We start from the raw sequence: 26051 nt of genomic DNA, 5'->3' as shown, positions 1-26051 counted from the left end.
GCTTTCCGAACACCCCAAATGGACATAGAACATGACGAACCCTTTCCGAACGCTTTCCGAATCCTTGCGGAAAGAGTTCGGTCCATTCTAGGTCGATTCGCCGTGTTCTGAAAGCATTCGGAAAGCATACGGAAAGCGTTCGGAAAGGAAACCTTTCGAAGTCAACATGCGGGAAGTATTCGGTCTATTCTGAAAGCATTCTGAAACCATACTGAAAACATTCGGAAAACAAACGAAAAGCATTCGGTAATACATTGGGAAAAACACATTCGGAGGGACATTCGGCCATTTTAAAAAATCACACCACTTTCGTATACGGAAAACAAACGGAAGCTCATTCGGGCCAGTGTGATCGCCCCATAATGCAAAATAAAAATACAAACCTGTAGGTCACGTTTCACTGTTACAGTTTTGTCAAACTGCCTTCCACAACATGCATGTCAATCATCGTGATGTTTTATTTATTTATTTATTTATTTATTTATTTATTTATTTATTTACTTATAGTAATAATAATAATTATTATTGGTGGTGGTGGTGGTGGTGGTGGTGGTAATAGTAGTAGTAGTAGTAGTAGTAGTAATAGTAGTAGTAGTAGTAGTACAAATATGAATTGCTCAACTGCCAAGTCATTGGATGTAGCTTGGGTGTTGTTTGTTTGTTGTTGTTTTTGTTTTTGTTTTTTGTTGTTGTTTTTTTGTTTTTTGTGTTTGTTTGTTTTGTTTTTGTTTTTTTTTTGGGGGGGAGGGTATGTTAAAAGAAGAATACAGTAGCACCAAATTGCTCAACCTTTTTTTAATCTTGGTATAAAACATTGTTGTGTGACCTACAATAACGACTATAACCAAACAGTAACGAAGAATGTCGCGCGACGGTACGAAAATTAATGTTAATGATCTATTCTAAATGAATAACACAGCGCGTGCTAGGGGTGGTGTGGGTGGAGGTCTAGACTGTGGCGAACCACGTATATAGAGGGCTCGAGTCACTAGTCCCCAGAAAATGTATTTAAAACTTATTTTGAACAGGGAAGGGGAGATCGACCCCTGAAACCTCCCCCTGTACAGGCGCATGGGTATAAAGATATAAACGAGACTGCAGCTTTTATTTAATGTAGACCAGGATGAATGAATGAAGCTGGGTTTAAGAGAACCAGGTGTGAGTGATCAGTGATCGTTTGTTGCAGATTACTCAGGGATGTCGCACTCTCCCCTCCAGTTTAAACTAGCGGTCGAGGGAAATGGCAGAATTAGTCCACGAGTACGCTGTGAGATCCAAGACACATGGCGAGAAAACGAGCGCACTTCTAACGCACTCACTATTTATTACAGGTGGGGTAAGGCGGTACAGTCACGATTACAGGTGCAGTAAGGTGGTACACACACTATTACAGGTGGGGTAAGGCGGTACATACACTATTACAGGTGGGGTAAGGCGGTACACACACTATTACAGGTGGGATAAGGCGGTACACACACTATTAGAGGTGGGGTAAGGTGGTACACACTATTACAGGTGGAGTAAGGCGGTACACACACGACTACAGGTGGAGTAAGGCGGTACACACGATTACAGGTGGGGTAAGGTGGTACACACACTATTACAGGTGGAGTAAGGCGGTACACACACGATTACAGGTGGAATAAGGCGGTACACACACTATTACAGGTGGAGTAAGGCGGTACACACACTATTACAGGTGGAGTAAGGCGGTACACACACTATTACAGGTGGGGTAAGGCGGTACACACACTATTACAGGTGGGGTAAGGCGGTACACACTATTACAGGTGGAGTAAGGCGGTACACACACTATTACAGGTGGAGTAAGGCGGTACACACACTATTACAGGTGGAATAAGGCGGTACACACACTATTACAGGTGGAGTAAGGCGGTACACACACTATTACAGGTGGGGTAAGGCGGTACACACTATTACAGGTGGGATAAGGCGGTACACACACTATTACAGGTGGGGTAAGGCGGTACACACACTATTACAGGTGGGGTAAGGCGGTACACACACTATTACAGGTGGAGTAAGGCGGTACACACACTATTACAGGTGGAGTAAGGCGGTACACACACTATTACAGGTGGGGTAAGGCGGTACACACTATTACAGGTGGGATAAGGCGGTACACACACTATTACAGGTGGGGTAACGTGGTACACACACTATTACAGGTGGGGTAAGGTGGTACACACTATTACAGGTGGAGTAAGGCGGTACACACACTATTACAGGTGGAGTAAGGCGGTACACACACTATTACAGGTGGAGTAAGGCGGTACAGACACTATTACAGGTGGAGTAAGGCGGTACACACACTATTACAGGTGGAGTAAGGCGGTACACACACTATTACAGGTGGAGTAAGGCGGTACACACACTATTACAGGTGGAGTAAGGCGGTACACACACTATTACAGGTGGAGTAAGGCGGTACACACACTATTACAGGTGGAGTAAGGCGGTACACACACTATTACAGGTGGGGTAAGGTGGTACACACTATTACAGGTGGAGTAAGGCGGTACACACACTATTACAGGTGGAGTAAGGCGGTACACACACTATTACAGGTGGAGTAAGGCGGTACACACACTATTACAGGTGGAGTAAGGCGGTACACACACTATTACAGGTGGAGTAAGGCGGTACACACACTATTACAGGTGGAGTAAGGCGGTACACACACTATTACAGGTGGAGTAAGGCGGTACACACACTATTACAGGTGGAGTAAGGCGGTACACACACTATTACAGGTGGAGTAAGGCGGTACACACACTGTTACAGGTGGGGTAAGGTGGTACACACTATTACAGGTGGAGTAAGGCGGTACACACATTATTACAGGTGGAGTAAGGCGGTACACACACTATTACAGGTGGAGTAAGGCGGTACAGACACTATTACAGGTGGAGTAAGGCGGTACAGACACTATTACAGAGAGTGGGGATGACGAGTGCTAGAGGACCAGTGATTTGTCAAAATTCATTTCGCTTGATGCGCGGTCGGTTTGAGATCGATCCCCATCGGTTGGCCCATTGGGGTTTTCTCGTTCCAACCGTGGTATGTGCTATCCTTTCTGTGGGATGGTGAATATAAAAGATCCCTTGCTACTAATGGAAAAATGTAATGGGTTTTCTGTCTAAGACTATATGTCAAATTACCGACGATTAATAAATCAATGTGCTCTGGTGGTGTCGTTAAACAAAACAAACTTTAACTTCTGTATAATGTGTTTTAGTCCACCGTTCTCGCACACTGACGCATTCTTCATGTCTACCGATAAGCCACCCACTAACCCAAAATATGATAATTGGAAATAACCAGCCCCTTCCAACAATATGCTTACATTTCCTTTCTTAAAATACGAAAATTTGTATCCTGCGCATTTCATCCTAAAATATATAGTAGTTTAGTACAAATGTTTGTTTAAGTACATTGATTTATTAATCATGCTATTGGATGTCAAACAACAAAAAATGATTATAAAATCTAATGCTATAATTGTTTATTTTTTTTTTTTTTTATTTTTTTTTTTTTAACGACACTACCAGAGCACAATGTTTAATTAATCATCGGCTATTGGATGTCAAACATTTAGTAATTCTGACATATACAAATGTAGTCTTAAAGAGGAAATCCGCTACAGGGAAGGGAATTCTATTTACGTGCCCATATCCCAAGGGTTCAGGCACGCCCTGTCCGGACTTGGCCTCTGACATCGCCAGTGACTAATTCCGGGGCAGTTCCGCTATATGTTTCCATTAGCAGCAAAGAATCTTTTATAGGCATCATCATACAGACATGATAGCACATACCACGGCCTTTGATATACCAGTCGTGGGGCACTGGTTGGGACGAGAAAAGAACCAATAAGAGAATGGGCTCGCCGAGGTTATTTTTAGACAGTCTGAATATGTGTTATTACCCTGATGTATTGCATAAGAGTATATTAATTAACTCTCTGATTTAAAGTGACATTCCTGAGTTTGCTTCATTGTAAGATGTTTTGGACTAATAAAATAGTTCTACGATTAAACTTACATATTAAATATATTTTCTGGTTCAGAATATCAGTGTCTGTATATTCAATGTGTTTCTGGTCGTCTTAATATTTGTAAGAAGCCCAAACTGGATTTGTCTTCAAATAATTTCATACGTACGAAAAAAAAATGTTTTAGGAACTAAAATGTAAGTTAACCTAGTACAAATATTAGAACGATCAGAAACACGTTTAATATACAGCCACTAATATTTTATGTAGAAAAAAAGTCTTTCAGTCGATAACATCTTAAAAATTGCAGCAAACTCAGGAATGTCCCTTTAATACGTGTTATTACCCTGATGTATTGCATACGAGTAGATTAATTAACTCTCTGTTTTAATAACCACAAACTCGCAATAATATTCTATATCTGTATGCTGGTTTCTTGTTTTAGTTTTTTCTATAAGAAACAAGGAAAAACAGAACAAAGACGTGAGTGTATTTTCGTAAGTTTATTAAGTTTAAATTTATAAAAACGTTCCCAGAAAATACTTAACTTCAAAAGTAAGAGTGCGTTGCATTAAACATAACGGCATCGTGTTCTTGTGTGGTAGAGAAACACTCGCGTTTGGAATGCGCACGCATCTCACAGTTGGCGTGTGTCGGACATTAAAAAGCCCTCATTTTGCACTTTTATGACGCAAGGCCGAGTTCAAAGTGATTTGTTTTAACTTGTTCTGCCATTAATGTCCCCGTTTACGAGGATTACAGCGTTTAGAGCCCTCTTTACTGCCTCGTCGGGGAGTTTAACACGAACGTACTGGGTAACACGTATTCCTGCGCGGCTATGAAAAAGTCCTAGATTAAAATACTAAATCGTGAGAAATTTTAGGTCGCTATCAAATCATTTCTCTTTGGTCGCAATGATGACATTTATTTTCTAACAGCTAATTTATTAATCTTTCGTTTGGTGTAATTAATAATTTAGTAACACATAGGCCTAACATCAACGTTTGATTTATATAATGAATATATGTTTCAAACCAAATCAATGCCTACTGGCGATAAGGTATACGTTTAGTAATAAAGCTGATAGCAGACGTGTCTTAGCCCACCCAGGCGGTGCTGTAGAAATACAGTTGTACCTGGCATTCAATCTGTTCTCCAAGAAAATGAACTGTCATGTGGCATTATAAAGATTTAACCCTCATTTTGCAAACAGTAGATGGTGCGCTCTTCGTTATATTATCATGCCAGTTTCAGCCTTCGGCATGCTTTAAACGGTAACAATATACTAAATACAAATATACTGGACATACAACAAATGAATAAATCATTTAATTACAACAAATGAATAAACATTTAGTTACAACAAACGAATAAACATTTAGTTAAAACAAATTAATAATCATTTAGTTACAACAAATGAATAATCATTTAGTAACAACAATGAATGAATGTTTGTTTAACGACACCCCAGCGCAAAAATACATATTGGCTATTGGGTGTCACATTAGTAACAACAAATGAATAAACATTTAGTTACAACAAATTAATAATCATTTATTTACAACAAACGAATAAACATTTAATTAAAACAAATGAATAAACATTTAGTTACAACAAATGAATAAATAATTAGTTACAACAAATGAATAAACATTTAGTTACAACAAATGAATAAACATTTAGTTACAAAAAATGAATAAACATTTAATTACTGTTAAAATCAATAATTCCTCTTCGGAACTTTATGTAGCTTATAACTCCAAGTTTGTTTGTGTTGTAGCATAAAGGTAGCCGTACACCGAATAGAATCTCAGCGGGTCAAAGTTCGAAGTGCAACCAACTTTTAATTCCAAGGTTAATACTGGCAGTCCTGCCATTAGTGGTCAATGTGATTGTTGGCCTATTTCAACATTTAAAAAACGGGGGGAAAAGTTCAGTAATAAACTCTGAATTGTGTACTAGAATAAATATATTTTGTGGCTATGATATCACGTTTTTCCGTCTTGAAACGAAAGTTCAACATTAAATATCCGACATACTTCATAATTCACCCGAATCATTTCGTATACCCTTTGGCATAATTCCGAAAGTTTTCAAATTCTTTTCACGTCACTGGCATGATTCTGCAAGCAAGGTTTTGATTGGTCGAATGAAAAGTCAACAGGACATGAGCTCCAACGGGCTGCTGTTAGATCCACAGGTAATAGTTATTAACCAGTGGAGCTAATTTTAATTAGATTGAGTGTTTACTGTCATGAAACAGTAACTTGCTGTAATTTAATTTGAACTAGTATCAATTTACTAAATACTATTGCGTGGAATTAGGTACGCTTCTCGTTATGTCTAGAACTAATAGCTTAACCCCTATTTGTTTCTGATTTATATTAAAGGTGAGGGGTGGTAGTATTTGTATCCATGGTGTAAATATGTTGATTGAAATGCTGCCTGTATTAGCTTACTATTGCCGTCTGTGTGATTTGATTCGGTGGTATATACCCTACAGGAAGGAAGAAAAAGTTTTATTTAACGACGCACTCAGCACATTTTATTTATGGTTATATGGCGTCGGACATATGGTTAAGGACCACACAGATATTGAGGGAGGAAACCCGCTGTCGCCACTTCAGTGAGCTACTCTTTTCGATTAGCAGCAAGAGATCTTTTATATGCACCATCCCATAGACAGGATAACACATACCACAGCCTTTGATGTAACAGTCGTGATGCACTGGCTGGAACGAGAAATAGCGCAATGGGCCCACTGGCGGGGATCGATCCCAAACCGACCGCGCATCAAGCGAGCGCTTTACCACTGGGCTACTCCTCGTCCTATACCCTACAGAATTAGATAACATAGGACACAAACTGTGCTCGTCGTATTGAATACTAGTATAGTATGCATTTTCTCATAAACAGCACGATCTTTGATCTAATGCACTGGCCTTTGTGGTGTCGTGGTTAAGCCATCGGACAAAAGGCTGGTAGGTACAGGGTTCGCAGCCCGGTACTGGCTCGCTCCCAGAGCGAGTTTTAGCGACTCAGTGGATAGGTGTATGACCACTATATCCTCTTCTCTCTCTCACTAACCACTAATATCCAAACCACTGTTCTAGGCAGACAGATCAGATAGCTGAGGTATGTGCCCAGGACAGCGTGCTTGAACCGTAATTGGATATAAGCACAAAAATAAGTATGAATGAATGAATGATCTACTGGCACCTTTGCAAATGAAAAGTAATCCAGATGGCCACTACTTGTTAGTAGAAGATGTTCTTTTGTCATACACATCCCAGTAAAGTTCGCTTGATAGTAACTCTAGACACAAACAGGTGACGTTCAGGACGTAAAAAGTACAAAAGAAATCGTAACGCATAAAACGCGGATCATTCCGTGAGAAATAGCCGTTGTGTAAAAACAATGGCGTTTTAAAGTGATAACTGAGTAAACTAAACACAGGTGCTCTGTTAGACGAGGCGGGATTCGGAGACAAATCGACATGAAAGAGATAAAAACAGACACCCGCTGGTACGCGAAAAGATCGAGCTTAATCAAGCGTGAACGTAGAAACTGAAGAAAAAACTTAAAAGTATTTGCACGCTGCACATGACGTCGGTGGCATAGCCGGATTGGGTGGGATGTACCACGCATAGGACAAATTCTTGTAGGAAAGAAGAAAAACGATCACAGTAGGTCCACTATAATATCTGCATACCATACACATTTATTTTATTTTGGTCAATGTTTTCCACCACAACGCATTTGACCCTACAGCATTCCTTGCTCCGCCCCTGGACAGGTGTGCATTAATCACATTTTTTCCGGATTAGTACTAAGTACACAAATGTTAATGCTACTGGATAGGGTTCAAAGAAAAATGTATGTTTTTATTGTCCATGGTTTATTAATTTTGAATAAGATAAAAGAATTGCATGAATTCTGTAGGTTTATACATTTACGGATTGGCCAAGCTCCTGATAAAGTACTAAACGTTTTTTCTTTTAAAGGGACATTCCCGAGTTTGCTGCATTGTAATATGTTTTAAAGGGACATTCCCGAGTTTGCTGCATTGTACGATGTTTTAAAGGGACATTCCCGAGTTTGCTGCATTGTAAAATGTTTTAAAGGGACATTCCCGAGTTTGCTGCACTGTACGATGTTTTAAAGGGACATTCCCGAGTTTGCTGCATTGTAAGATGTTTTAAAATTAAAGGGACATTCCCGAGTTTGCTGCATTGTGTAATATGTTTTAAAGGGACATTCCCGAGTTTGCTGCATTGTAAGATGTTTTAAAGGGACATTCCCGAGTTTGCTGCATTGTGTAAGATGTTTTAAAGGGACATTTCCGAGTTTGCTGCATTGTGTAAGATGTTTTAAAGGGACATTCTCGAGTTTGCTGCATTGTAAGATGTTTTAAAGCGACATTCCCGAGTTTGCTGCATTGTAAAATGTTTTAAAGGGACATTCCCGAGTTTGCTGCACTGTACGATGTTTTAAAGGGACATTCCCGAGTTTGCTGCATTGTAAGATGTTTTAAAATTAAAGGGACATTCCCGAGTTTGCTGCATTGTGTAAAATGTTTCCAACTAATAAAATATTTCTACGATTAAACTTACATATTAAATATATTTTCTTGTTTAGAATATCAGTGTCTGTATATTCAATGTGTTTCTAGTCGTCTTAATATTTGTAAGAAGCCCAAACTGGATTTTGTCTTCAAATAATTTCGTACGTACGACAAAAACAATATTTTAGAAAATAAGATGAAATCAGAAACATGTTTAATATACAGCCACTAAAGTTTTATGCACAAAAATATATTTAATATGTAATTACAATCGTTAAAAAAGTCTCTTGTTAGTCGATAACATCTTAAAAAGTACAGCAAACTCAGAAATGTCCCTTTAACTTTAACTATTCACAGTGGGCCCGTGATCAAGAGGAATGCAAGGCACGCGTGTGTGACGACACCCCAGCACGTGTTCAGATGGTGGCTATTTGAGTCCAGTGGACCCGTAATGAGAGGAATGCAAGGCATGCATATGTGACGACACCTCAGCACGTGTTCAGATGGTGGCTATTTGATGCCAGTGGACCCGTGATGAGAGGAATGCAAGACGCGTGTGTAATGACACCCCAGCACGTGTTCAGATGGTTGCTATTTGATGCCAGTGGACCCGTGATGAGAGGAATGCAAGACATGCGTGTGTAATGACACCCCAGCACGTGTTCAGATGGTTGCTATTTGATGCCAGTGGACCCGTGATGAGAGGAATGCAAGGCTATTGGACATTTGGTAATCATTAGAGAAAACCCGCTACAAGGGATACTTTATATGCACTTTCCCACGGACAGGAAAGCACACACCACGGCCATTCACCAGTTGTGGTGCATTAGTTGGAACTAAAAAAAAACAATCAGGTGAATGGATCCACCGCGGTGGTTCGATCCTGCGACGCAAGCACCCCAAACGAGCACTCGACCGACAGCTCAAACCCGCCTCGCAATCAAGATATTTAAGCGCAAATGTCATTTGTCCGTAATCCATATGCATATACGTGTACGTAGTGTGTAATGCGTAATGTGTGACAACCACTTGCTATTCAAATAGGTGGAGTAGATTCCATGTCTACGTCTCTGTACGCGTCTACGTGTGCGTATCCGATCACTCTGTGCATTATGAATTACGTACATGTATAGGCGTACGGATTACGGACCATAAGCGTACGAGACTGGGGAGGGTGCGTGGGGGATGTCAAAGGGGACAACTATGCCCCTAGTGGTGGTGCAAAGTCTTAAATTCGGGCAAAATGAGCAGGCCAGAAACCATTTTACCATGCATTTGCAGCATTCTACCCACAATATCAGTTGTTATCCATATAAAAATAAATACGTAGTGTTTCGTTTGCAACCCTATATAGCATTTTGGCAGTAACGCTAGTCATTTTGTTTAATTCGGGTAAAATGAGCGCTCTTACAACTCGATTGAAACTAATCTGAGCGCACCAGTCGTAAGTCGGGACTTACAAATTACAACGAAACCATCGAGTTGGCCAACTCCGTCGTGACAGTTGACAGTCTGAGCGTAGCATAAGTTGACCTTTTGTATTTCAGTCTTTTTTATTTGAATGGTTCGGATCCTGAAAATGAAGATTGATGTTTATCTGTTACATTTAGAGCAAACGCAAAAAAGAATTATATATAACCCAGGCAGGCACCTGGACGTAGCTTCACTGAGGAGACGTAGTAGTAGTATGTAGTAGTGTTGGTATACAGTGCTCCTACTGGCAGTAGCTAGTGGGAATTCCCCTATTAGCTCAGTTGGTAGAAGGAAGGAAGGAAATGTTTTATTTAATGACGCACTCAGCACATTTTATTTACGGTTATATGGCGTCAGACATATGGTTAAGGACCACACAGATATTGAGAGAGGAAACCCGCTGTCGCCACTTCATGGACTACTCTTTTCGATTAGCAGCAAGGGAGTTTTTATATGCACCATCCCACAGGCAGGGTAGTACATACCACGGCCGTTGTTCCACCAGTTGTAGAACACTGGCTGGAACAAGAAATAGCCCAATCAGTTGATAGAGCGCTAGACAGTATCACACAGACGTCCCGTGTTTCGAACCCCTACAGTGGATGTTGACGTATCTGCCGCATCACTCATTTACTGTGCTTTTAGAGAACGTCACAGTTTCTCTATATATCTCGTGTAAAAGTAACTAATGGTGAGCATCCTGTCAGTGGGGGGCGGGACGTAGCAAGTGTTTATGACGTCATAATGATGGAGAAGTCCAACTTCATAACATTTATGGAGCAGGACGTAGCCAGTGGTACAGCGCTCGCTCGATGCGCGGTCGGTGTGGGATCGAAACCCGTCGGTGGGCCCATTGGGCTATTTCTCGTTTCAGCCAGTGCATCACGAGTAGTGTATCAAAGGCCGTGGCATGTACTACCTTGTCTGTGGGATGGTGCATATAAAAGATCCCTTGCTGCTGATCGAGAAAGAGTAGCCCATGAAGTGGCGACAGCGGGTTTCCTCTCTCAATATCTGTGTGGTCCTTAAACATATGTCTGATGCTATATAACAGTAAATAAAATGTGTTGAATGCGTCGTTAAGTAAAACATTTCTTTCTTTCCTGTCAGTGGTAAAACATCATCCTCTTTACAGGTTATTACAGACGAACGAAGCAAACCGATTAAATCATTTCGTGATGGAAACGGGAAACAGCTTGTCAAATACTATCCGTCGAAATAAATCGCAAAGAAGATTACTTCACCAGTCTATTTTAATACCGCTGAAGAGAGTGCACGTGCGTGGGCCAGTCCTGGCGCTTTTGAAAGGGGAAGCTGCGCGAGGTGTCTAAAACTTGGTTTAAAGCATGTGCAATGTTCGACGGAATTGTCCCTTTCATTATATATACAAACATGAAATCTCGCTCACTAGAATGATGGAAATACATGGTTAAAAGGTCTCAGGTTTGTACATTTTACCCGAACATCTCTATCGTTTTTGCCCGAATTTGTGGATTTGCTCCAGCACTAGTGATGCAGTTGGCCCCTGACCCCTGTCTCGTACGCTTATGCGCAGTGATGTTATGTCCAAAGTAGTATGGCTATAAGACGCTTGCAGATTTGTTATTTGACGGCACTGTTATTGTATTAATAAATTTATAGCCTAAATGTGTATAAACTGTGTTTGGTAATACAAGCTGATTTATAATTTTTAGTTAATAAACATCTACATGTAGCAGACAGTGTTTAGTAATAGATCAACGCTCAGAAATAGTGCGTGATAATTTCTCAATTACGAACCCGTTTAATACTGCAAAGCCATACCTAGAGAGTGGAATAAAAAAAAACCGTGTCTTTCTAGCGTAAATGTCTTCTTTTCCCCCACCCTTTTTTTTCAGCTCTGGCTATCCAATGTTCCAACAAGTCAGCATTATCAGTATTTCTTCTACACTTTCCCATCACCCCCCCCCCCCCCCCCCCACTCTGTTTGTGACCTTCCTAAAAATCACTTGTCTCTTATCCTTGTATTCCTCTCCGTTATCTGATTTTTTAGAACGCCATAACGTCCAGGTCTTCATTTCACTTTAAAGGGACATTCCTGAGTTTGCTGTAATTTTTAAGATGTTATCGACTAACAGAGACTTTTTAACGATTGTAATTACATATCGAATATATTTTTTCTGCATACAATATTAGTGTCTGTATGTTAAACGTGTTTCTGATTGTTCTGATATTTGTACTAGGTTAAATTCGATTTTATTTCCTAAAATAAATTTAGACAAAATCCAGTTTGGGCTTCTTACAAATATTAAGACGAACAGAAACACATTGAATATACAGATACTGATATTCTAAACAAGAAAATATATTTAATATGTAAGGTTATCGTAGAAATATTTTATTAGTCGGAAACATCTTACAATGCAGCAAACTCAGGAATGTCCCTCTAATGGAAACCGGCGCTGAAAACACAAGGCAAAACAAAAACAAAAAACCAGAATACAATTTTGCAATATTATTTTGACCTGCTGTAATTTAACGTCACTATAAGAACTGCTGCAATTTAACGTCAGTATAAGAACTGCGGTATTTTAACGTCACTATCAGAACTACTGTAATTTAAAGTCATTATCAGAATTGTCATAATTTAAAGTCAGTATAAGATTTATTATAATTTAACGTCAATATTAGAATTGTTATAGTTTAACGTCAGTATACGAACTCCTGCAATTTAACATCAGTATAAGAACTGCAGCGATTTAATGTCCGAATAAGAACTGCTGTAATTTGACGTCAGAATAACAACTACAGTTAAACAAATTAAAGCTCGAGATGCATTTTTAATTACCACCAGATATAACCATCAACGAATATACTCACGTTCTTCAATTAAAGGTACCAAGTCTGGTTTAGCCAGCAACTTTTAGACAAATACATTTGTATCTTTGTGAGTTCGTCGTACAAATGTCGGGTGTTTGTGCCGATAAATCGATGATAGTCGTTGGGTTTAGATCGCGTTTCTTATGAGAGTGCACTTATCTTTACGATATTTGTCCGTAAATCTGCTTCACACCAAGTTCCGACATGTTGGTGTTATCGGCTCACTTGTATTTCTTTTATTAATTTTCCTGAATTAAAAACGTCGTAGGTTTGTAAAGTCGGCCAGACAAATGGTGGTTCCCGGCATCGCATCAAGACGCCGATTTGATTGTAGGACGGTTGGGAGTTGGAGAACAAGTCTGACATCCCTGACTTTCCCCTGACAACAACTGCATCGCACGACAGCCCTTACTGCCACAAAGAGCAACGGCAAAGATAAGAAATTGTAAAAATGTGTGAAAATTAATATTTCGACTGCAAATCACAAACCTCCCCCGATATTTTGAAATGGAAGGAAATGTTTTATTTAACGACGCACTCAACACATTTTATTTACGGTTATATGGCGTCGGATCCGATGTTTTGAAGTCATAAGGCTAAACACAATTGCAGGATAAAAACTGGACCGTTGTCCTTTAAGCAGCATTTTGACATAATGAGGCGTCTGTATAAATAAGCACGACTCACTATGTGTTATTAGTGAGGTCTGACACTTTAATAGAATTGGCGCTTAGATGCGCGATTCTACTTGGCGCGTTTCCTAGATCACGTGGTTTATCTGACACAATCAGAGGACGCTCGTCAAGCGTTTCACCAAACGCTCGAATCTAAAACTGTACCCTGCATAACGACCACTTGTCTTCGAAAGATACTTTATTTGAGAGGTAGAAATATCTCTTCATGCCTATCTGGAGTGGGCGGGGGCGCAATCTCTAGTCGGGGGGGGGGGGGGGGGGGCACATATTCTAATGGTAGTGGTGATGGTGGGGGCTGGAGAGGGAGGACACAAGCCACATATATATTTTTTTTATATAGAGTAGGACCAACAACGTAAAGTTTCGTCCTCGTTTGGAGGGGGATGTGTATTTTTTAGTAATCGATATTCGGTAAAGAGAGGCTAAAGGCTGAACCGCATATAACATCCTGTTGCCTATCTTGACCTCAACGAGAAAGCGATATCATGGAACTCGTTGTTTAAAAACGTACCCAACTCACTTTCGCTCGTTAGATACGTTTTAAAACAATTCATTTAATATAGATAATACCTAACGGCCACTCTGCATTCTCTATTCTATATCTATTATTATTTTGTAAATCTCTCTGTCTCTCTCTCTCTCTCTCTCTCTCTCTCTCTCTCTCTCTCTCTCTCTCTCTCTCTCTCTCTCTCTCTCTCTCCCCTCCCTCCCCATCTTTCTTTAAGCTATCCTTGACATAAGGGATACTAAGTTTTCCCATTTGCCGACGTAGATCGGTGGTATTACTGTCGTAAACATTTAGTTTGACTGGCAACGCGTTAGCAGAGTCGCTAAAAAGATCAACCAAATCCCACCCACTCTTTTCGCTTGTGTTCCATTAACTTTATTTCTTACTTTAGATAATCTTCTGAAACAGAATAACCATCAATATTCTTTAAGATAAAACAAAGAGGTCCAAGCAGGACAAGTGAATAACCGAAGCTTCTAAATAGAGCTGGGGTGGCGTCATCCACTCTTTAATATTTTGCTTTTATGTTCCATCTTTGTCATTCATTAACTTTATACGTTACATTTGTGGTGGTATGATGTTGTTGTTGTTGGTGGTGGTGTTATTTTTTGTTTGTTTGTCCTTTTTTTTTTACATGTTTAAGATCTTTCTCTTTTTTTGTTTATTTAAAACAAAAGGTCGAAACGAGAAGAAAGTAACAGAAAATAGTGAGACAATAATATTAAATTATAACAGAATCCAAAACTCCGTACTTTCATCTCTGTGATTTGCGTGTATCACCGAACAAATACACAAATAAAGACATGGAATGTGCTCCTTTTTTTTCTTAAAACACAAAACCGTGAAAAAATAAACCCAATACCTAGTGAGGGGAAAAAGATGAAAGAAAATTATATTACCGTAGCTATCGTGTTACCGGCAATATTTACAGAAACCCAATTACATGTTTACAAGTGTTGTAAGTCGGAATAATTCCAATTGCTGATATGTGAAGGAAAATAAACCGACTGCGTCTACAAACTTGCAAAACAAACAGGCCCCGTATGTAGTAATGAAGCTAAAAGACACGAATTTCTAGACATTTTATTTTACCAAGTTCATTCACCGGAGAAAGTAGGCTAGGCCTATACAAGTTGTACCGCTAGAGACAGTTCTTTCTGTTGCTAAATCATTAACAACACTGAAGGGACATTCCCGAGTTTGCTGCATTGTAAGATGTTTCCGACTATTACAATATTTCTTCGATTAAAGGCATACTGTCACAGACCACTGACCTGTTTCATAGCCTAACAAAGTATTACTTAAAAATATATACATTTGATGTGTCCCTAAACGTACTTTATTCAACCATCTACGTAACCACCATACTCCACTTATTAATGATATTTTGTAAAAATAATTGAATTATGGCAATGGTCCATAATTCAAAAACTAACATTGCTGAGAGGGTTGACATGGATTCTAGTCCATCATGATGTAGTTAAAGTGATGCAATAGTAAGATTTGGTCTGTAAATATTAATGTAATTTTTATTTAGTATTCATTAAAAGAGAAATATGTCTACCTGGATACGACCCTCTGTGGGTGTGTCCTGATTCTTTATGTACAGCCACCCACTTATTTTAGACGGTACCGCCCTGTAATTGTGTCTTTAAAGCTTTTCCAGTATATGGATCCCCGTCGGTGGGCCCCTTGGGCTATTTCTCGTTCCAGCCAGTGCACCACGACTGGTGTATCAAAGACCGTGAACATTATGTGATATCGTGTCTATACAAAACATCACTTGCTACTAATGAAAAAATATAGCGGGTTTCCTCTCTAAGACTAGACGTCAAAATTACACATTTTTGACATCCAATAGCCGATGATAAATAAATCGAGGTATGCTAGTGGTGTCGTTAAAAAAAAAAAAAAAAAAAAAAAAAAAATAATACAAAATAAAAATCCCAGGATATGGATGGGCAGACAGAAAGGTGGACGGATTAAACGTGATTGCACTCTAAAGCAGAGTGGAGGTTGGTGAAACCGTTAACATGTCGGTGCCATGTTGAACACAACCAACAGATGGGAAACTCGACTGAAATGCGCTGTAAAACGAAGAACACAGATAAAGGGTTAACTTTTAGTCATTTAGTTCTGCCTCAGCTCGTGCTAATCAGAGTTAATGTGCTTGAAAAGAAAGTGGAACCTAACGCGAGCACTTTAATCTGGAAAACAGACCCAGCTTGCGGTTTAGGGGAAAAAAACCACACAATTCTCGAGTGTTACCGAAGCTACATTCCAAGGAGATTCTCGTATTTCAATCGAACACGTTCCGATTCAAGTCGGTCAGAGAGATTAAATGCATTCGTGTGCGGTGGTGTCCTCCTAAATTTAGTACGAGGAGCAGCTGTAGCTCTTGTCTGATTTACAAATTTATTATCCATATGGTTCAACATATCCGAAAGCATACGTGTAATAACAAGTGTAATGACGTAATTTTGGGAAGTGACGTCATGTTATGACGTTGCTTCTCCAGTCCTAGCTCAGACTGTGCATTTGAACATTTTGAGTTGGGTCTTGTTATTCATAAAGAAAACAACAATAATAATATGGATAATAAAAACATTATTACACTCGCGTGTGAGTCGTACTGATTTTACGAAACTCGTATCAGGATTCATGTACTTCCTCGCTCTCGCTCGGGCAATACAAAAATCCTGACACTCGTTTCGTAAAATCAGTACGACACACAAGCTCGTATAATAATCTCTATATCTTCAACCCTCTGTTTTAGACACATCCACCGGGGAATCTCGGAGAAAGTGCCTCCAAGACAGCTGTGCTTAAACTTTCAGTGGGTGTAAACACGAGTCAAATGGTTGATTGACTGATTGATTGAATATCTTCAAAACATAAATGTTCTGCTTTTAATAAGTTTAATTTAAAAATGCTTTTTATAGAGCATATCTGGCTCATTCGGCAGAGAGCTCGCGTCTGGTGCTTGGAATGTAGGATCGAATCTCTTCATTCTCTAATTGGATTGTTTTGCCGAACCAACCAGTGCTTCGAAACATCTGGAAAGCAAGCAAGATTAGTTTGAAGACAAAGATACGCCTTTTTAAAAGCACGGTCTTAAGCACTCTACTGTATGGAGCAGAATCCTGGAAAATGACCAAGACCATCGGTCAGATGTCTTTCAAAATCGGTGCCTTCGCAGGATTCTGAATACCTTCTGGCCCAGCATCATAACCAATGAAGAATTCCATGAACAAACCTCCACATAGTCATTGGTATCGGAGATCAAGCGCCGAAGATGGCGCTGGATTGGCCATGTTATCAGAATGCCCCAAAAGCCCTACCAAGGCACTCCGATGGACACCACCTGGAAAAAGGAAACGAGGAAGACCGAAAGAAACATGAAGGACAGTAGAGACGGAAATTCCAGAGGGCAGTCTGATCTGGGGGCTGCTGGAGAAGCTGGCAAAAGACAGGCAGCAGTGGCGATCTCTGGTTACACCCTTATGTGCTTCTTAGCACGAAGGGGATTAAGTAGGTAAGTAAGTAACCAGTTCTCCACAACAGGCATATCACTGAAGGCGTGGTATGTGCTGTTCGATCCCTTGCTGCTAATGGAAGAAATATAATGGATTTTATATTAGACTATATGTCAGAATTACCAAATGTTCGACATGTTAGCCGATGGTTAATTTATTAATGTGATCTATTGGTGTCGTTTAAAAAGTGTTAACTTTATTGAAGCCGAAATGCAGCTGGTGTGAATGCTCCAAATTGTAGTTGTGTTTGTATTTTAGAGTAACGAATAATGTTATAATATGGCGAGGCTAGGCTGTGAGTTTATTAAAAGTGTAGCTGTATTTGTATTTTACATTAATAAATGATGTTATAATATGGTGAGACGAGAGTATGAGTTTATTAAAACTGTAATTGTGTTTGTATTGTACATTAGTAAATAGAGGATATTTCATTCCCCGACTTGCGCGACTAGTGTGATATGATTGCAAACTTCACGAGATGAGATATAAATCAAATTTGACAAAAAAACATGACATTTTCTATTTATTATATAACTTGTGGCAAGTGTGTGGTGGTGAAAACCTTCAGGTACTCTAAAATGTGTTATCGTCACTGAGTGACTGATAACACTTTTATTTCACTGATATTTTGAGATATTTCATAATAATTGATGTTATAAGTTTTATGGCGAGACACAATTGCAGCTTTAAATTAAATATCATTAGAGAAGTCAAAATTGTCAGATGAGAGATAGGCCTATATGTCGTCAAATTTAGACTCGTCATATTTAATTTAAATTTTAATTTCCTGCTTATATCTAATTAAGGTTACACACCTCAGCTATCTGGTGTGTATGTCCAGGCCCCGTTTTACGAAGCGATTTTAGCGCTAAGATCATCGTAAATGCACAGCTACCTTATTTACATAAGGTGATCTTAGCGCTAAGATCATCGTAAATACACAGCTACCTTATTTACTTAGGTGATCTTAGCGCTAAGATCATCGTAAATGCACAGCTACCTTATTTACTTAAGGTGATCTTAGCGCTAAGATCACCGTAAATACACAGCTACCTTATTTACTTAAGGTGATCTTAGCGCTAACATCACCGTAAATGCACAGCTACGGTACCTTATTTACTTAAGGTGGTCTTATCGCTAAGATCACCGTAAGTACACAGCTATCTTATTTACTTAATGTCATCTTAGCGCTAAGATCACCGTAAATGCACAGCTACCTTATTTACTTAATGTCTTCTTATCGCTAAGATCACCGTAAATGCACAGCTACCTTATGCACTGGTTATAACGAGAAAAACCCCCAGTCAGTTGAATGGATCCACCGAGGTGGTTCGATCCTGCGACGCAAGCACCCCAGGCGAGCACTCAATCGACTGAGCTAACTCACAGGAGTCTAGACTAAGGGAGACGAAGTCGTGCTCCCCCCCCCCCCCCCCCGACAGTTTATTGGAAGGGGGTGGTGGTGAAAACCCTCCGCCTGGTGAACGGTGAGGAAAACGTCGGTGTACATCCCCATCTAGCCATTTAGCCAGAAAAACGTACTTTGGTTGGAGTCCATACCGAGATACGAACCCAGTACCCTTCAGGTTTAATGCGATGGCTTAAGCACAACACCACCGAGACCGGTAGAGTGTGGAGAATCGCGCGTGCTCTGTACAGACCCGACTCTTATACACTAGGGGGCGGGAAGTAGCCCAGCGGTACAGCGCTCGCTTCATGCGCATCGGTGGGCCCATTGGGCTATTTCTCGTTCCAGCCGATGCACCACGACTGGTATATCAAAGCCCGTGGTATGTACTACCCTGTCTGTGAGATGGCACATATAAAACATCCCTTGCTGCTAATCGAAAGGAGTAGCTCATGAAGAGGCGACAGCGGGTTTCCTCTCTCAATATCTGTGTGTTCCTTCATCATATGTCTGACGCCATATAACCGTAAAAAAAATGTGTTGAGTGCGTCATTTCTTTCTTTCTATACACTGGTGTAGTTTACATGTTTGCTCACCGAACCTTTCTTCACGGAGACAGCTACCGTTAGGAATGATAAGGGCAGCGAGTGGATCGTGATCGAATTCCCGAAACGGAGCGAACGTCCAACTGAGCACCAGTCGACCCGAGGCGTAGCAACGAGTGCAGTACAGACGTCAGTAGCTTCAAGGCCGCCGCCCATGCACGCGCAAAGACTGCGCCAAGAAAACATTTATTATTTCTCCGACTAAATCAAGTTACGACTTGGAAGATAGCATCAGTTAACCAAGTTTTTGATGAGTTTTTAACACGAAGATTAATGACACACCTTCACCTGCAGAGAAACACACAATACACTGGCATGCGGGGCGTAGTAATAAGGCGTAGTAATACGGCGCAGTGGATAAGACATAGGAGAGGTTTGGCAACCATTATTGTTACGGACGCCAATAGCTAAGCATAATGCGCCGAATTTACAAAGCTTAATGTACAGTATACACATTTACAATACTTAAACACTGGGTCACGTTTTACAACTTTAAAAGTTAAAGTTTGTTTCGTTTAACGACACCACTAGAGCACATTGATTAGGCCTAATTAATCATCGGCTACTGGATGTCAAACATTTGGTAATTCTGACACGTAGTCATCAGTGGAAACTCGCTACATCCCCCCCCCCCCCCCAATGCAGCAAGGGATCTTTTATATGCACTTTCCCACTGACAGGAAAGCACATACCACGGCCTTTGACCAGTTGTGGTGCACTGTTTAACGTGTAACGTGTGTAACGTGATGAACTCGACGGTTGGTCCAAGGCTGTACCCTGATCAAAATCCTAGTGGGGTGGGGTTCACTACCTTTTTATAAACAAATGAAACACTATACAAATTAAACCCTGAGATGTGTATCCCATTTTCTGCCTCCCCCCCCCCCCCCTCCCCTCCCGGAGGGTACGGCCCTGTTGGTCGAGTTAACGAAAGAGAGGCAATCAGCAGCAGCAGCTATTCAGGGCCAGATCAGTGTATTTGAAAGTGGGGGGTTTATAAAGAATATAAAGTACATGTTTAACGACACCCCAGCACGAAAAATACATCGGCTATTGGGTGTCAAACTATGGTAATGTAAATAAATAAAGTGATGATCAACATCAATATAAAAATTCAAGGTTTAAACAGAAACAGTGTAAAGAACAGTATAAAGAACTGTGCAAAAACACAAATATCACAGAATTTTACGGATACTGAATTTTACTCAAAACTTCAATTTTGTGCTGTATTGGCCATTCTCAAAGAAAATGTTACACCTCTGCACCACGGTGAGGTTACAACACGTGCAGGGGACATGAGCAACAGTCTGTTGCCGACTAGTAGCTGTGTTTCGTGCACTGGTGTGTAACAGCAGCTATGTTCGTGCCCTGACGGCGGGGAGTCGTCCAGTACAAAGTTACTAGGTCAATATATATATATATATATATATATATATATATATATATATATATATATATATATATATATATATGTATATATGTATATATGTATATGTATATATATATATATATATATATATATATATATATATATATGTCAGTAAACCACCTCAATGTATCACCGTTTGCTGATCAGAGAGAAATAAAGTTCTGTTGTCAACAGATGTCTCCAGCTGATGACTCAAGCGTCATGTGCGTTCAAGGTCTCACCGCAGATAAACATGGTATTAAATAAACAAACATATTTCTCTTTGACGAATACATATTGTTTACATGGCGATTTGTAGTATTACCTCTGTTATTTCCTACCTAGAACCTAGAGGGAAGGAGAAGGAGACGGCTCCCTCTCGCCGCCTCCGGCATAAATGTAGGGGCGGGGCGTAGCCTAGTGGTAAAGCGCTCGCTTGATGCGCGATCAGTTTGGGATCGATCCCCGTCGGTGAGCCCATTGGGCTATTTCTCCAGCCAGTGCACCACGACTGGCATATCAAAGGCTGTGGTATGTGCTACCCTGTTTGTGGTATGGTGCTGTTAATCAGAAAGAATAGCTCATTGCGTGGCGGCAGCGGGTTTCCTTTCTCATTATCTGAGTGGTCCTTAACCATATGTCTGACGCCATATAACCGTAATTAAAATGTGTTGAGTGCTCGTTAAATAAAACATTCCTTCCTTCCGGCATAAATGTAATGAAAAGTGTTCGATTTGTTTGTGTCAAAGAAAAGTCTTTTTGAGGAAGTATGTCACAGTTAAAGCTGGTGTTGTTTTACACTACAGTCACCACTAGATCACACTCATTGATTAATTAATCATCGGCTATTGGATGTCAAACATTTGGTAACTCTGACATGTAGTCACCAGAGGAAGCCCGCTACATTTTTCCCAATGCAGCAAGGGTTCTTTTATATGCACTTTCTCACAGACAGAAAAGCTGCATTAAAGGGACATTCCTGAGTTTGCTGCAATTTTTAAGATGTTACCGACTAACAGAGACTTTTTAACGATTGCAATTACATATCAAATATATTTTTCTGCATAAAATATTAGTGGCTGTATTTTAAACGTGTTTGTGATCGTTCTAATATTTGTACTAGTTTAAATTTCATTTTATTTCCTAAAAAGGTTTTTTCGTACGTACGAAATTATTTGAAGACAAAATCCAGTTTGGGCTTCTTACAAATATTAAGACAACCAATCTTTAAAAAAAAAAAAAAAAAAAACAACAACCAGAAACACATTGAATATACAGACACCGATATTCTAAACAAGAAAATGTATTTAATATTTAAGTTTAATCGTAGAATTATTTTATTAGTCAGAAACATCTTACAATGAAGCAAAGTCAGGAATGTCATTTTAATATATCCCTACGACACAACAACGCACCACAAACCACTGTGCTACAACAAGCTACCTGTATGACACTCAAGGGCGGGCCCAGTAAATATTTTAGAGAGGGGACCAAGGGCGAAAGGGCACTCCCTGAAAATGACTCGTTTGATGAAAATTGTAAACAAATTATTTAGGTGAGTTGGAAATTCTGTTATTTTATTATTTTGTTGACAGTGAACAAGAAGATTCCAGAGCAGGGCCGTACCCTGATCGAATTCCTGGAGGGGAGGGGGGGGGGGGGGGGGGGGGGGGCTACTTTTTATAAACAAATGAAACACTATACACAAATTAAACCCTGAGATGTGTATGCTGCTTTCTGGAGTAAAACAAAAGTGAGATTCTCAGGGCAGCAACTGCACACACACACACACACACACACACACCCCCCCCCCCCCCCGGAGAGTACGGCCATGCAGAGCTGTTGTTTATTTATCAAAAAGGTGAACCGCCTCTGTAAACCAGAAAAAGCCAGCAACCCGCTTTTATTAAAAATAAACAAACCTTTTCACTTTCGTCTCGATCTGTTTTCATTTTCAACCAGTTTGTTTGGAAAAACCGTAAAGAAAATTGAGCAAAACGCAGACGACATGAAGAGGTCACGGAGGTCACGTGGCATCATGGTAAATGGATATTTATTTTTGCAGTCGTCTGCTGAAAGATCTCGTGACGTCTGCTAAGAATGAAAACTCCACTCTCATCTGTTTCCCTACTCCGAGCATAGAGCTGTCTTATCTACTTTGTCAACAAACACTACACGTTCACCTTTCCCGTGATGGTAATTATAAAACCAGCTTCTTGCGGGGAAAAAAGAAAAAAAAGAGAAAAAAAAGAAGCGGATTCTGCAGCAATGTCTAAACGCCGATAGTAAAGATAACTACGGAAATACGTTATATCAACATCGTCTTCGTTAAAGTTTTTGTCCTATCTACAGTCTGTCAGTATTTGTTTGTTTTACATACTTGAAATATTAATTTTAAAATCAGCTCTTTAGTTAAACGGTGAACCACAGGTGATCATAAAACAATGGCTAGGTACACCAAACAGGGCCGAATTCAAAATATTTATGAGGGATGCGGTGTTTAAAAACGGCACTCCCAGTATTCAGGAAGGGGGTTTAAAAAGGGAACCTGCAGTATTCAAAGAAAGAAAAATATGTTTTATTTAACGACGCACTCAACACATTTTATTTACAGTTATATGGCGTCAGACATATGGTTATGGACTACACAGATATTGAGAGAGGAAACCCACTGTCGCCACTTCATGAGCTACTCTTTCCGATTAGCAGCAAGGAATCTTTTATATGCACCATCCCACAGACAGGATAGTACATACCACGGCCTTTGATATGGTGCACGGGCTGGAACGAGAAATAGCCCAATAGGCCCACCGACGTGGATCGATCCCACACCGACCGCGCATCGAACGAACGCTGTACCACTGGGCTACGTCCCGCCTCTACAGTATTCAAATTTATCAGGGCGGTACCCTAGGTGGGGGACACTACTAGATTCTCAGAGGTCAACTGCGCCATCCACCCCCCCCCCCCCCCCCTCCTCCCGGAGGGTACAGCCCTAGTGTATGCTATGTATATTGTCTATACATGTGTATAGCAATCTTCCACAGAAATATCAAGAAAAGGTAATGTACTATATTTTCCCCCTAGATACCAATGAATGCACCCCAGTAGCCGCCGCCCCCTACGAGATCCACGTCTGCTGAAGAACCAATATTCTTGATGTCATGCGAAGCACTAAATAATTACATGTCATCATCTTGGTCACCATCTTCTCCTTCGTGATTATAAGCAACAACATAATCATCAAACAGTTGTTCAGGATAGATGGACAGAAGGTAGTTTTAAAACAACAATGACAAAACATTGTCGACATAATTACCGTCATCACTATATTATTTCTATCATTACCATCATCAAGAACATCATCATTATCAATATTACCATTATCATCAACCAGATCATCACCATCGTCATCAACATCACTATTATCATCATCAACGTGATCATCATTAGTTACCACCACCATATCTTGATACTTCTCATCTGAATATGAAATAGGCGTATATAATAGCGAAAGCACGGAGTTGTATTCGATCGGGAATATTTGCCTACCCGGTGATAGACAGCCATTCTGTGTTTTCGCTACACAGTTATCTCTGATGGCAGAGAGTGATAATAACCGTCCAAACGTCCGTCTGTCTCTCGAAGAGCAGAGTACTCGGGCTAGCAACAGCAGTGCTATATAGCGTGTCTCTTGACGTCTGTGCTACGTAGCGCGTCTCTTGATGTCTGTGCTATCTAGCGCGTCTCTTGATGTCTGTGCTACTTAGCGCGTCTCTTGATGTATATGCTATCTAGCGCGTCTATTGATGTCTGTGCTACTTAGCGCGTCTCTTGATGTCTGTGCTACCTAGCGCGTCTCTTGATGACTGTGCTACCTAGCGCATCTCTTGATGTCTGTGCTATGTAGCACGACTCTTGATGTCTGTGCAACCTAGCACGTCTCTTGACGTCTGTGCTACCTAGAGCGTCTCTTGATATCTGTGCTATTTAGCGCGTCTCTTGATGTCTGTGCTATCTAGCACGTCTCTTGACGTCTGTGCTACTTAGCGCGTCTCTTGATGTCTGTGCTACCTAGCGCGTCTCTTGATGTCTGTGCTACTTAGCACGTCTCTTGATGTCTGTGCTACCTAGCGCGTCTCTTGATGTCTGTGCTACTTAGCGCGTCTCTTGATGTCTGTGCTACCTAGCGCGTCTCTTGATGACTGTGCTACCTAGCGCATCTCTTGATGTCTGTGCTATGTAGCACATTTCTTGATGCCTGTGCAACCTAGCACGTCTATTGACGTCTGTGCTACCTAGAGCGTCTCTTGATATCTGTGCTATTTAGCGCGTCTCTTGATGTCTGTGCTATCTAGCACGTCTCTTGACGTCTGTGCTACTTAGCGCGTCTCTTGATGTCTGTGCTACCTAGCGCGTCTCTTGATGTCTGTGCTACTTAGCGCGTCTCTTGATGTCTGTGCTACCTAGAGCGTCTCTTGATGACTGTGCTACCTAGCGCATCTCTTGATGTCTGTGCTGTGTAGCACGTCTCTTGATGTCTGTGCAACCTAGCACGTCTCTTGACGTCTGTGCTACCTAGAGCGTCTCTTGATATCTGTGCTATTTAGCGCGTCTCTTGATGTCTGTGCTATCTAGCACGTCTCTTGACGTCTGTGCTACTTAGCGCGTCTCTTGATGTCTGTGCTACCTAGCGCGTATCTTGATGTCTGTGCTACTTAGCGCGTCTCTCGATGTCTGTGCTACCTAGCGCGTCTCTTGATGACTGTGCTACCTTGTGCATCTCTTGATGTCTGTGCTATGTAGCACGTCTCTTGATGTCTGTGCAACCTAGCACGTCTCTTGACGTCTGTGCTACCTAGAGCGTCTCTTGATATCTGTGCTACCTAGCGCGCCCTTGATATATGTGCTCCCTTGCATCTCTGTGCTGTCTAGCGCGTCTCTTGACGTCTGTGCTACTAGCGCGTCTCTTGATGTCTGTGC

General features: G+C 40.6%; 1 protein-coding gene across 1 annotated transcript in view; it reads right to left on the bottom strand.

Annotated features, from left to right (window-relative positions):
- Positions 1 to 25851, bottom strand: part of LOC121389263 (mucin-5AC-like) — a 29752-nt gene extending 3901 nt beyond the window's left edge. Inside the window, exons 1-2 of the mRNA XM_041520862.1 lie at positions 25815 to 25851; positions 24417 to 24551 (exon numbers count right to left, since the gene is read on the bottom strand). Coding sequence (XP_041376796.1) covers positions 24417 to 24551; positions 25815 to 25851 — 172 coding nt within the window. The remainder of the gene's footprint in view (positions 1 to 24416; positions 24552 to 25814) is intronic.
- Between the last annotated feature and the right edge of the window lie 200 nt (positions 25852 to 26051).

This window comes from Gigantopelta aegis, chromosome 14 (genome assembly GCF_016097555.1).
Source record: "Gigantopelta aegis isolate Gae_Host chromosome 14, Gae_host_genome, whole genome shotgun sequence".
Classification (NCBI taxonomy): Eukaryota; Metazoa; Mollusca; class Gastropoda; order Neomphalida; family Peltospiridae; genus Gigantopelta; species Gigantopelta aegis.
Note: the sequence above shows the minus strand (reverse complement) of the source record. Positions and strands in the feature narration are given on the sequence as shown.